Raw genomic sequence first — 10768 nt, forward strand, 5'->3', positions numbered from 1 at the left:
TACAAAACAGAATACTATTCAACTACTAGAAAATAGGAAATCCTGAGTTTTGCAGGCAAATGGATAGAACTAAAAGTATCATCCTGAGTGAGGTAATTCATATCCAAAATGACATGCATGGTATGTACTCACTAATAAGTGTATATTAGCCAAAAATAAAAAATAAAAATAAAAATAAAAAAACATATGGAATACCCAAGATACAGTCCACAGGACTCACAAAGATCAACAATCTGAGATGCCCAAGCAAGGATCTTCAGTCCCACTTGGGTGGGAGAAGAAAGCAATCACAAAGAGGGAAGGAGGGTACTGGGAGAAAAACTGGATTGACACAGGGAATATGATATGGTATTGGGTAGAGGAAAAAGACTGAAGCCATGAGGATCAGAAGAAAGAATGGAAAACAGGCAACCTCAGGAGGTAGGAAGGTAGGGGACCCTCCAGAATGTACCAGAGACCTGGGAGGTGAGAGACTCCCAAGAATCAAAGGGAAGGACCTTAGGTGAAATATCCTATAGTTGGGAGAGGGAACTTCTAGAACCTACCCCTAGCAGAATGGTATGACTTCAAGTGAGGAATGGGGTTGCCATCCCACAGTCAAAACTCTGACCCATAATTGCTCCTGCCTGAATAAATTGCAGGGATTGAAATGGAGAGCCTGAAGAAAAGAAGGTCCAGTGAGGAATCCAGCTCAAGGTGAGGCCCCACATCCTAACACTATTACTGAGGCTATGGAGTGCTCACAAAAAGGGGACTTATCATGACTTCTCTCTGAAAGGCCCAAAAGGCAGCTGAAAGAGGCAGAGGCAGATAGTTGCATCTAATGGACAGAAGCAGATGATCCCTGAGATTGAATTATGGAAAAGCTGGAAGAAACTGAGGAAGAGGGCAACCCTGTAGGAGGACCAGCAGTCTCAATTAACCTGGATCCCTGAGATCTCTCAAACACTGGACCACCAACCAAGCAGCATACACCAGCAGATATGAGGCTCCCCAACACATATATAGCAGAGGACATCTGGGTCTGGGTTTAGTCAGAGAAGATGCACCTAACCCCCAAGAGACTAGAGGCTCCAGGGAGTTTATAGCTCTTGTGGGGTGGGGGAGGAGGGTGGCAACATCCTCCTAGAGACAGGGAGGCAGGGAGGAGTTATGGGGTGTGGAACAGTCAGAGGGCGGACCAGGAGGGGAATAAAATCTGGAATGTTAAAAACTAACTAAATAAATAAATAAATAAATGAAAGATAAAAAACTTGGCATCAATCTACCTCAAGATACATTGTAGCAAATTTATACAATAGGCTATTGCTCAGATTTTTAAAAAATAACATTATGAGATTTGCAGACAAATGTGTGAAAGTAAAAAAACAAAAAACCTTCCTGAGTGAAGTATCCCAGGCCCCCCAAAAAAACATGGTATATATTCATTAATGTGCAAATAATCACTGTTAATTAAAAGATAATTTATGCTAAAATCCAGGGTCAAAAAGCTAAGTAACAAGGAAGATTCAAAGGAGGATGCATGCATGAATCTCCCTGAAAAGGGAAAATAGAATATGTATTACAGGTCGACTGGGGGAAAGGTGGAGATGGGAACAGAAGCAATCAGGTGGGGGGGGGTGCTGTATGGGGGAAGAGAGTATTCGGGAGGTGACTGAAATTGGAGCTCATTTAGGGGGCAATGTGGAAAATGCAGTGGAAACTCCCTGGAATCTATGAAAGTGTTTCTAGTGAAAACATCTAATACCTGATACTGAGCCGAAACTGGCCATCTTCTATAACCAAGCAAGGCTTCCAGTGGTGGAACTGGGACAACAATATAGACACACAAAACCTTTAAACTACAATCTCTCCAGCCTGTAATTTGTGCTGGGGCAATGGTGTTATAGAACTTTGCAAAAGGTCAACCAATGAATGGTCCCATACCAGGAGCCTGAGCCCATGCCTGACACTGCATGGGTAGCCAGGAACCAGAGGATGGACAACCAGGAATCTGATGATAGAACCAAATACAACTGAAACAATAAAATTCAATGAAATATTTACTAATGACATTCTGCTATACTCAGAGATGGGTCCAACCTAATTTTCATCAGAAAGAAGTCATCCAGGATCTGATGGTATTAGATGCAGAAACACAAAGCAAACACTAGGCAGACCCAGAGAATCTCTGTAGAAAAGGGAGAGAAAGGATGGTAGGAGCCAGAGGGGTCAAGGACACCATGATAACATGGCCCATAGAGTCATCAAAGAAGGGCTCATAAGACCTCACAGAGACAGAAGTGATATTCATGGACATGTATAGGAAGATGTATGAGCTACATCCTCTGCATATCCTAAGAGTGAAAGAGGAGTATGTCATTGTCTGACTCTTTTGCCTGCTCTTGGAACCATTTGCCTTCTACTGGGTTGCTTCAGCCCATTTGTAAGAGGGTTTGTGCCCAGGCTTGCTGTAACTTATTATCCTATGTTCAGTTTATATCCATGTTCAGTTTTATGTTTGTTTATTTGTATCTTTGTCGATTTTAAGGGAAGCAGATGAGCAATTAATCTTGAGAAGAGGGAAGTTAGGGATGCTGGGGAAAGTGTTAGGAGAATAAATGGTTGGCATGTAACATATCAGAGAAGAGTTTTTAGAAATATAGAAAATAGAGCTTGCCCCTCACCGGCTTCTGCTCTCCCTGGATTCCTGCCACGAGAAAGTGAGCACCACTCTCCTGCCATGCACTTCCTCTATGATATCCAACCTCACCTTTGACCTACAGCCATGAAGCCAAACTATTATGGACTGACACAGTGAGATAAAATAAAAGTTTCCTTTCTTTAAGTTGTTTCCTAAGATACATTGACACTGTGAAGAAACAGCATACTAACACAGTCCACACAAACTAATACTTTTCATCAAGTACATCTGACACAGTTGTGTTCATTGTATAGACACTGGAAGTAAACTATGGAAAGCCTACTCACATGAAGATTGATGGAAGATATTTGGAGTTCTCAAACAACTGTTTTTAACATAAAGAACTCTGTCCCTGTTTCAACTCTGTGACTGAGACTGGAACTCAAGGCTGGGTATGGTAGCCCACACCATTGATCCCAGTGCTCAGGAAGAAGCAGGTGAAATTTTGTGAAATCAAAATCCGTATGCCTGTTTTACAAGTAGTCATACTTAAGTCAAAAACAAATAACAAGAACAAAATAGGATTTCAACTAATTTAAATTAATATATTTGAGATTAGTTCACATATTGTTTTTATTGAAGCATAAAGTACTTCCCTCAACAAATATCAAACACTTTTATTATTATAAGACAAACTCGATTCTCATGATAGAAAATCACATTTACCATTAATGTAGTGTGGTGTAGAATGAGGTATCATAATCCTCACATTGGGAAAGTAGATGAGAAGACAGCAGAGGCAGATTTGGCCTAGGAGTAGGAAGCATAGATCAGATATGCTGTTTAACAAGTTAAACCTCATGTTTTCTCTGGATTTTGCATCCTAGATTTTTTATAGATTCATATAAATCTGTGTGTGTGTCTGTGTGTGTGTCTGTGTGTGTGTGTGTGTGTACACATGTCAAAGGGTACATGTGTATGTCACATGGAAATAGGTGGAAGACTAGGGAGTGGAAGTATGTTAGTTGATGGGAAAGGTGCTGACAGAAAGAAAGGGACAGAAGACTGTCAAAATACATGATACAATTTTATATTTTTATGAAAGTCCATATTATATGTGTAAATATATAACCTTACTCAAAAGAAGAAGTGGAGGGATATTGCCAGGAGTCCAAAAGAGAGGGAGACCTCTCAGAACAGGGCAAAACAAAAGCCAAGTTCACTTCTATATCCTTCAGTGGGAATATAGAAGAGGCTTTTGATTTAGCCCATGGAAACTCTTGGTGAAGTTTTTATCCCCAGAATATAAGATAATAAATTTGTCACATTCAATACACAGAATTTAAGCATGAGAAGAAAAAAAGAAGAAACCAATATTTTCACTTCATTTTTCCATAAAGACCTTCCAATACAAAGGACCTGTTCATTAATTTTCTACCAAACTTTGTAACAGTTAGGCATACTGGCTGCGGGCAGAAGGGGAAGTGTGAAGGTCTGGGGATGTGTGGTGCAGGCAGCTGGTTAGAATCTCAGAGGAGGTTTATGTAGGAGGCTGAAGCACTGTGGGAGGATAGCTGTTATAATGCTGACAGTAATAATCTGCCAGGTCTTCAGCCTGCACACTGCTGATGGTGAGAGTGAAATCTGTCCCAGATCCACTGCCTGTGAAGCGATCAGGGACTCCAGTGTACCGATCGGATGCCCAGCTGATCAGCAGTTTAGGAGACTGTCCTGGTTTCTGTTGGTACCAGGCTATAGCAGTACCCACATTCTGACTGGCCTTGCAGCTCATGGTGACACTCTCTCCTACTGATGTAGACATGGATTTGGGAGACTGGGTCATCACAATGTTCCCATCAGCACCTGCAGTCAGAAATAAACAATGAGTATACATATATACATTCAAAGATTTCATTATACAAATGTTAGAATCTAAAATGCCCTTTCTCTATGCATTATCTGCTTTCTATTGACTTCCTATAGAAAATAGCTTTTTCATTACAAATGAACTATTTTTAAGATATTCTAAAACTATTTGATGTCTCACCAGACACCCAGAGCAACAAGAATATGAGTATATGGGTCTGTGACTCCATCTTGAGGCTCCTGCCTGTCTGATTGAATTCAGATCTCACTGCAAAGACCTGGTTTATAAAACATGGGCAGCTGGTCTGGTCTGTAGGAGCCTATGCAAAGTAGTTGTCAAATAAGGAAGTAAGTTGCCTGGACACAGGGTTGTCAGAGAATCCAGGTTAAATCGAAGGCTAGTAAGTATCATAAAAAGACAAGAAGTAATCACTGGGAAGAAAGTCAACATAGAAGCTCAAGGACCAACTTAGAACTCTGAAACAAATGTCTAGATTCTCTCATGACAGGCTTCAATTCAAAATCAAACACATTGATAACAGTTGAGTTTTGCAGAAACCCAACACTATATATTATGAGTAAATGTAGATGTAATTAATTTACCAGCAAGGACAGGAGATAAGGAGCAGGGTGGGTAGATAAGTACACTCTGAGGCTCTGCTGCTACCTGTGTGTTCTGTCAATACTACAAATACAAGGAGGCTATGAGATTTAGGCAGGTGAATGTGCTTCACTTTTACTCTTTGCTTATTCAGTTTCTACTTGAAGTTGCCTAACTCATGTACTTTTATATGGCATAACTTGTCATGTTTATTGTACATACCTTTATTATTTTACAAAAGAATTCCAACACTAGTGAATTTTATACACAGGTTATATTTATTCATTGGTAATGTTGGAAAATCCATAAAGAAAAATGAGATCATTATTGAAATTTTAAGATTGTCTATTTGTAGAATATGGAGGATTAACATGAAATGAACATTTTTAAATTGTTTTCAAACTACTTGTTCTGCAAATAAACACAGACATAAAAATGAGAATATTTTATGTCAAGTTACTTTTAAAATCATGCAATCAAGATATGAAAAGTACTGAAAAATAATTACTTGGTCTTGTCTCAAATTACTACATACTATAACAGATTGGGACACATTAGACCCTGAATGGTCTCCTGGAATCTCAAGTCTAATTGAATATGGCAAGGGTCACATATTTTGAACAGAGAAAAGACTTTGATTAGCACCACAAGGTGGCTTTGAGTTCCAAAGCCCTTCCTTGGGACCAGGGAGAATTTATGCTGACCAGTGTGAGGAGGGAGCTTACCAATTCACAGATGTTTGGGTTGATAGGTCTAATGAGCAATCCAATTGTTGCAAAATCCATGTGTCAGCAGGAGACGTGAACATGAACATTTCTAAATCCTAGTCTCAGGACCAATGTTGTGTTTAATAAAAAAGAAAGATCTTTAGTTCATTGTTTTACAGCTCCAAAAAACGCATGCTTTCTATCTCAGAAACAATTTACTCATGGCACAGACTGATCAAGTTCTAATTGCAGCTTTTATATCGGAGAGGGCTTTAATAGTAGTCCTATTAAAAAGGGCTTAATAGTTACTAGTAAAACGTTAGGGATTCTTATAGAATCATCCTTGGGAATTAAGAAATTACCTATTATGAATTAAGAACTCATCACCTGCTAGCCTTCAGCCTTTCCTAGATAGCTCCTGGTACTCCATGAAAACACTGCCGCCAGGAGAAATTGTGGGCAGGGAATTTGAAGCTATGGCTTCTTGGGACCAGCTGGACCACAGTACCTACCCAGGAAGGCTTTGAACTCCCAGGGATGTTGAGGGAGACACAGGTTGTGGATCTCCCAAGAGCTGAATGCTGCTCTGGAAAGCCAGCACTCTATTTGATAAAAAAGACAGATAGTGCTAATGTCCATGGTGAAAAACAGCAGCCTCATCTGGGCCCGCTGTGTCCCCATTCCACTGCCTGGTAAGAGGTGCAGGCCCAACCAAGCAAGATAGATCCCACTGGGGATCAAGACCTAATGCCTCAAAGAAGCACAACAGGTTGGAGAGGCTGACAAAAGGACAAGCCAGGAGCCCTTACCTAAGTAAACAGATGGTGCAGGGCTAACACAGCACAAGGTACAAACTATAGAGTCCCAAGAGTCTAAACTGATAAGATATTGAGTTTAAAGAACGATAGAAGAAAAAGGACACTAAATATGAAAAAAAATCATAGAGAGGAATATTTAAATATAAAAAAACAAAGTACTTAGAATTTTTAAAATTCAAAAATAAAATTGTTTTCTATATTTGAGATGAAAGGAAGCAAAAGGACAAACTGCATCTGGATTCCATATGGTCTTGTTTCATTTTTCAGCATACAGATGGCTAATTTTTTATTGATTACAGTTCTGTGTATCCTCTTTGGGAAAAATCATAATAAGACAGACTTGGAGAAATCAAGTACTAGATTACAGACCATAGACTGAGGTTGAAAGACTCTTTCAATCAAAATATGGAATCCTAAGAGAAATCCAATCTGCAACATATAATAAATAAAAACATAGTTCCAGACTGAAAGTTTCCACAGGGGCTTAAAAAATTAGAATGGCAGCCCATAGAGATATAAGGTGTTGAATTAAAAATCCAGATTCTACAGGAACCAAGGAGCAGTCTGGAACAGGAGTCTTCCAGCACCTGGAGTCGATCCTGTGCTATAGAGCTACATACACAAATACTGATAGGATAGACCTCATTGCCCAAGAGCACATATAAACCTGTGAGCCCAGGTAAGATGATCACATCTTTTCAAATTCCTGGCCCAAGAGGAACCCTCACAGACGCATCAGGACATAAGAACCAAGGATCAGCTGGGGACAGAATTTTTTTGGTTTCTGGTTATACCTCAGAGCTGACCCTATAGAGCTCTCCATACTTAAATTCCTCCCAGAGAGAACTGGTCTCGGAGGAGTACTGACACAGAGGCTTGTAGGAGGGACTAGCCACAATATGAGACAGCAAGAACAGCTAACACCAGAGATAACCAGATGTAGAAAGGCAAGAGCAAGAACATAAGCAACAGAAACCAAGGCTAATTGGCAACATCAGAAGCCAGTTCTCCCACCACAGGGAGCTCTGGTTACCCTAACACACAGGAAAAGCAAGACAAAAAAACACTGTTTAAAATCATATCTCATGATGATGATAGATGAATTTAAGGACATAAATAACTCCCTTAAAGAAATACAGGAGAACACAGGTAAACAGGTAGAAGCCCTTAAAGAGGAAGCACAAAAATCCCTAAAAAATTACAGAAAGAGACAATCAAATGGGTGAAGGAACTGGACAACACCATCCAGGATCTAAAAATGGAAATAAAAACAATAAAGAAATCACAAAGGGAGACAACCATGTAGAAAACCTACGAAAAAGATCAGGAGTCATAGATGCAAGCATCACCAACAGAATACAAGAGATAGAAAAAGATTCTCAGGTGCAGAAGAGACAAGAGAAAACATTGATACAACAGTCAAAAAAATGCAACAAACCAAAAATCTTCTAACCCAAAACATCCAAGAAATTTAGGAAACAATCAGAAGACCAAATCTAAGGATAATAAGTATAGAAGAGAGTAAAGACTCTCAAATTAAATGGCCAGAAAATATCTTCAACAAAATTATAGAAGAAAATTTCCCTATTAGTTTAAAATAAAAAGGCTACAGCCAATTACTGGGGAGAATAGAAAAGGTGGAATTACAGTTGCCAGGCTGGGGGTCACAGGTAGGTACTATGAGGAGAAAGGAGAATGAAGGAGGAAGAAGACAGAGAGAACAGGAGGTCTCCATTAGATGAGATGGACCAACATGTGCCTAGTGGAATGTCCCTCCGGTATAGACTGCTGGAGCAAAGGCAACCTGGGTGAGATTCAAACAGCAAGTGTTTGGGGGAGCATAGCTCGGAATTAATAGTCTAGTGAATAAAAAATAGAGATTAGCGATTGTTTTAGTTAGGGTTTTACTGCTGTGAACAGACACCATGACCAAGGTCCTCTTATAAGGACAACAGTTAATTGGGGCTGGCTTACAAGTTCAGAGGTTCAGTCCACTATTATTCAGGTGGGAACATGGCAGTGCCCAGCCAAGTATAATGTAGGAGCAGCTGAGGGTTCAACACCTTGTTCTGAAGAAAAAGAGGAGAAGACTAGCATTATCAGACAGCTATGATGAGAGTCTTTAAATACCATGCCCACAGTGGCACACTTCCTCTAACAAGGCCACACCTAATCCAACAAGGCTACACCTTCAAATAGTGGCCTACTCCCTGGGCCAATCATATTCAAACCACCACAGGGGTAGTCGTTAGTAATTGTGCAAGAGCTGATTAAATAATCCATGGTCTCTGTCTTGGCAATTGGGGGGCTACCAGGACATGTTAATAACTAATAGAGATTATTAAAATCCATTTACACTTGGTGCACCTTATGCTGGGCATAGATTCCAAACTAACCTGAGAGAAATTTTTGGGTAGAAGCACTAATCCTCCCCCTAAAACAATACAGTTTCTAGCTCTGTCATTTTAAAACAAAGAGGATAAAAAATGCAGGGCCAAAAAAAAGTATTCTAACAACTACATATGGCCAATAGCCAAAAAGATATGGGGACTGTGGAGGGCCCCTGATTTAGGAATTTCCACTGTCATCTTCATATAGTTGGTTTTAATATTTTTTTGTGCTTCAGCTATGTTGGAATATTCATGGCCTGTTGTGGTCAGATATCTGGGTTCTGATGGAGACATATTGCCCTGGATGTTATTGATTATGTTCTTATGCTAGTGTCTAGACATATGGGTTTTGGGGACTATAGGTTTAGCTACTGATTTCTAGGTTTCTCTTTGTTCAGTACTTTTTAAAAATGCTTCCTGGTTTCTATTTCCTCTCTGGATTTTCAGAGAGCTTGCTGCCTGTTTCACTGAACACTTTGCTGGTGTGTTGAAGGGAATGGTTGCTGATGTTGGAGGTAAGGGTAGGAGATCAGGGGGAGATGTAGTCTGTTGTAATGCTAGGGGCAACCCTAAGAAATGTGTCTAGGGAACAGAGATAGTAGAGTATTTTGACAGGCAGCCTACCTGCTTATTTAGCCAGCATGGCCTGTTGTTGAGTAAGGGTTTTCTGTCCAAGTTGGGGGCTGGTACAGAGCCACAGGGGTGAAAAGGAGGCAGAAGGTGTTGGTATGTGAGATACCAGTAGGCATGGACTGGAGGTAGTAAGACAGGTAGGAAGGGCTGAAGCTCAGGTTTTGTTGTAGTGCTCGGGGTAACTCTGAAAATTGGGCCTGGGGGAACAGAGAGAGGAGAAGGTCTACAGACTGCCTACTTGGTCTTCTGGCAGAAAAGATTTCTGGTTGAAAAGGGAGAGTCCATCTGAACTAAGAACTGGGACATATTGATGAGTGGGGGAGGGGAGTACAGGGCTATTGTCTATGGGATCCACAGCAAGTGTGGACAGTTGGGTGTTGGGAGGCTGTACCTGGTGTCCTGTTGGGGAGTTAGTGGTGACTTAAGAATTGGTTCTGGGGAAAAGGAGAGTGGAAAAAGTCCATGGACAGCCTGTTTGGTTTTCTGGCAGGATGGACCATTAGCTTTCTCACTTTCTTACAAGTGCTCATATTTTCCATTTTTCTTTCTTTTCATAAGTTCTCATAATTTTTATTACATTTTATTATCATAATTACAATTTTTATTACAACTTAATTATTTAATTACCTTTCAGTTTGTGTGTGTGTGTGTGTGTGTGTGTGTGTGTGTGTGTCTTTGTGTTTAGGTGCACATGGCATATTTGTGCAAGTCAGAGGACAACATTGAGTTTTCCTTTCTGTCATGTGAGTTCAGATTAAACTCAGGTCTGACATCTAGATTGATGTCAAGTGAATTACTTTCTGAGCCATACTGCTGCCCCTCAAAGTTCTTTATTGAAGGGTCCGCATTGTACACAAGTGTCATCAAAGCAATGTCTTTCAAGAATATCATATATTTTGATGTTATCCAGTAACCTTCCCTAATTTTCCTTCCCTTTCTGCTGTTTCCAGTACTGGGCATAATTTACCTCTGTTGAATGGGCTTTAAGTTCAGAGAGTTGTTGGTTACTGCCAAAGTATGTATCTCATTATTGCAACCATAGGGGTGTAATGCATGCTGGCCATCACTGTGGTTCATAGGCATTAATAACTGAAAATGACTATTTATAACATTCCCCATTTGGAAGCTTG

At 40.2% G+C, this 10768-nt stretch overlaps 1 gene segment (V, D, J or C); it reads right to left on the bottom strand.

The window, feature by feature from the left end:
- Nucleotides 1–4163: 4163 nt before the first annotated feature.
- LOC116099915 lies at nucleotides 4164–4784 on the bottom strand. The segment is given in 2 exon segments: nucleotides 4164–4486; nucleotides 4671–4784. Coding segments are annotated over 2 exon segments (372 nt in total).
- Nucleotides 4785–10768: the final 5984 nt, after the last annotated feature.

Source organism: Mastomys coucha, unplaced genomic scaffold (assembly GCF_008632895.1).
Source record: "Mastomys coucha isolate ucsf_1 unplaced genomic scaffold, UCSF_Mcou_1 pScaffold20, whole genome shotgun sequence".
Lineage (NCBI taxonomy): Eukaryota > Metazoa > Chordata > Mammalia > Rodentia > Muridae > Mastomys > Mastomys coucha.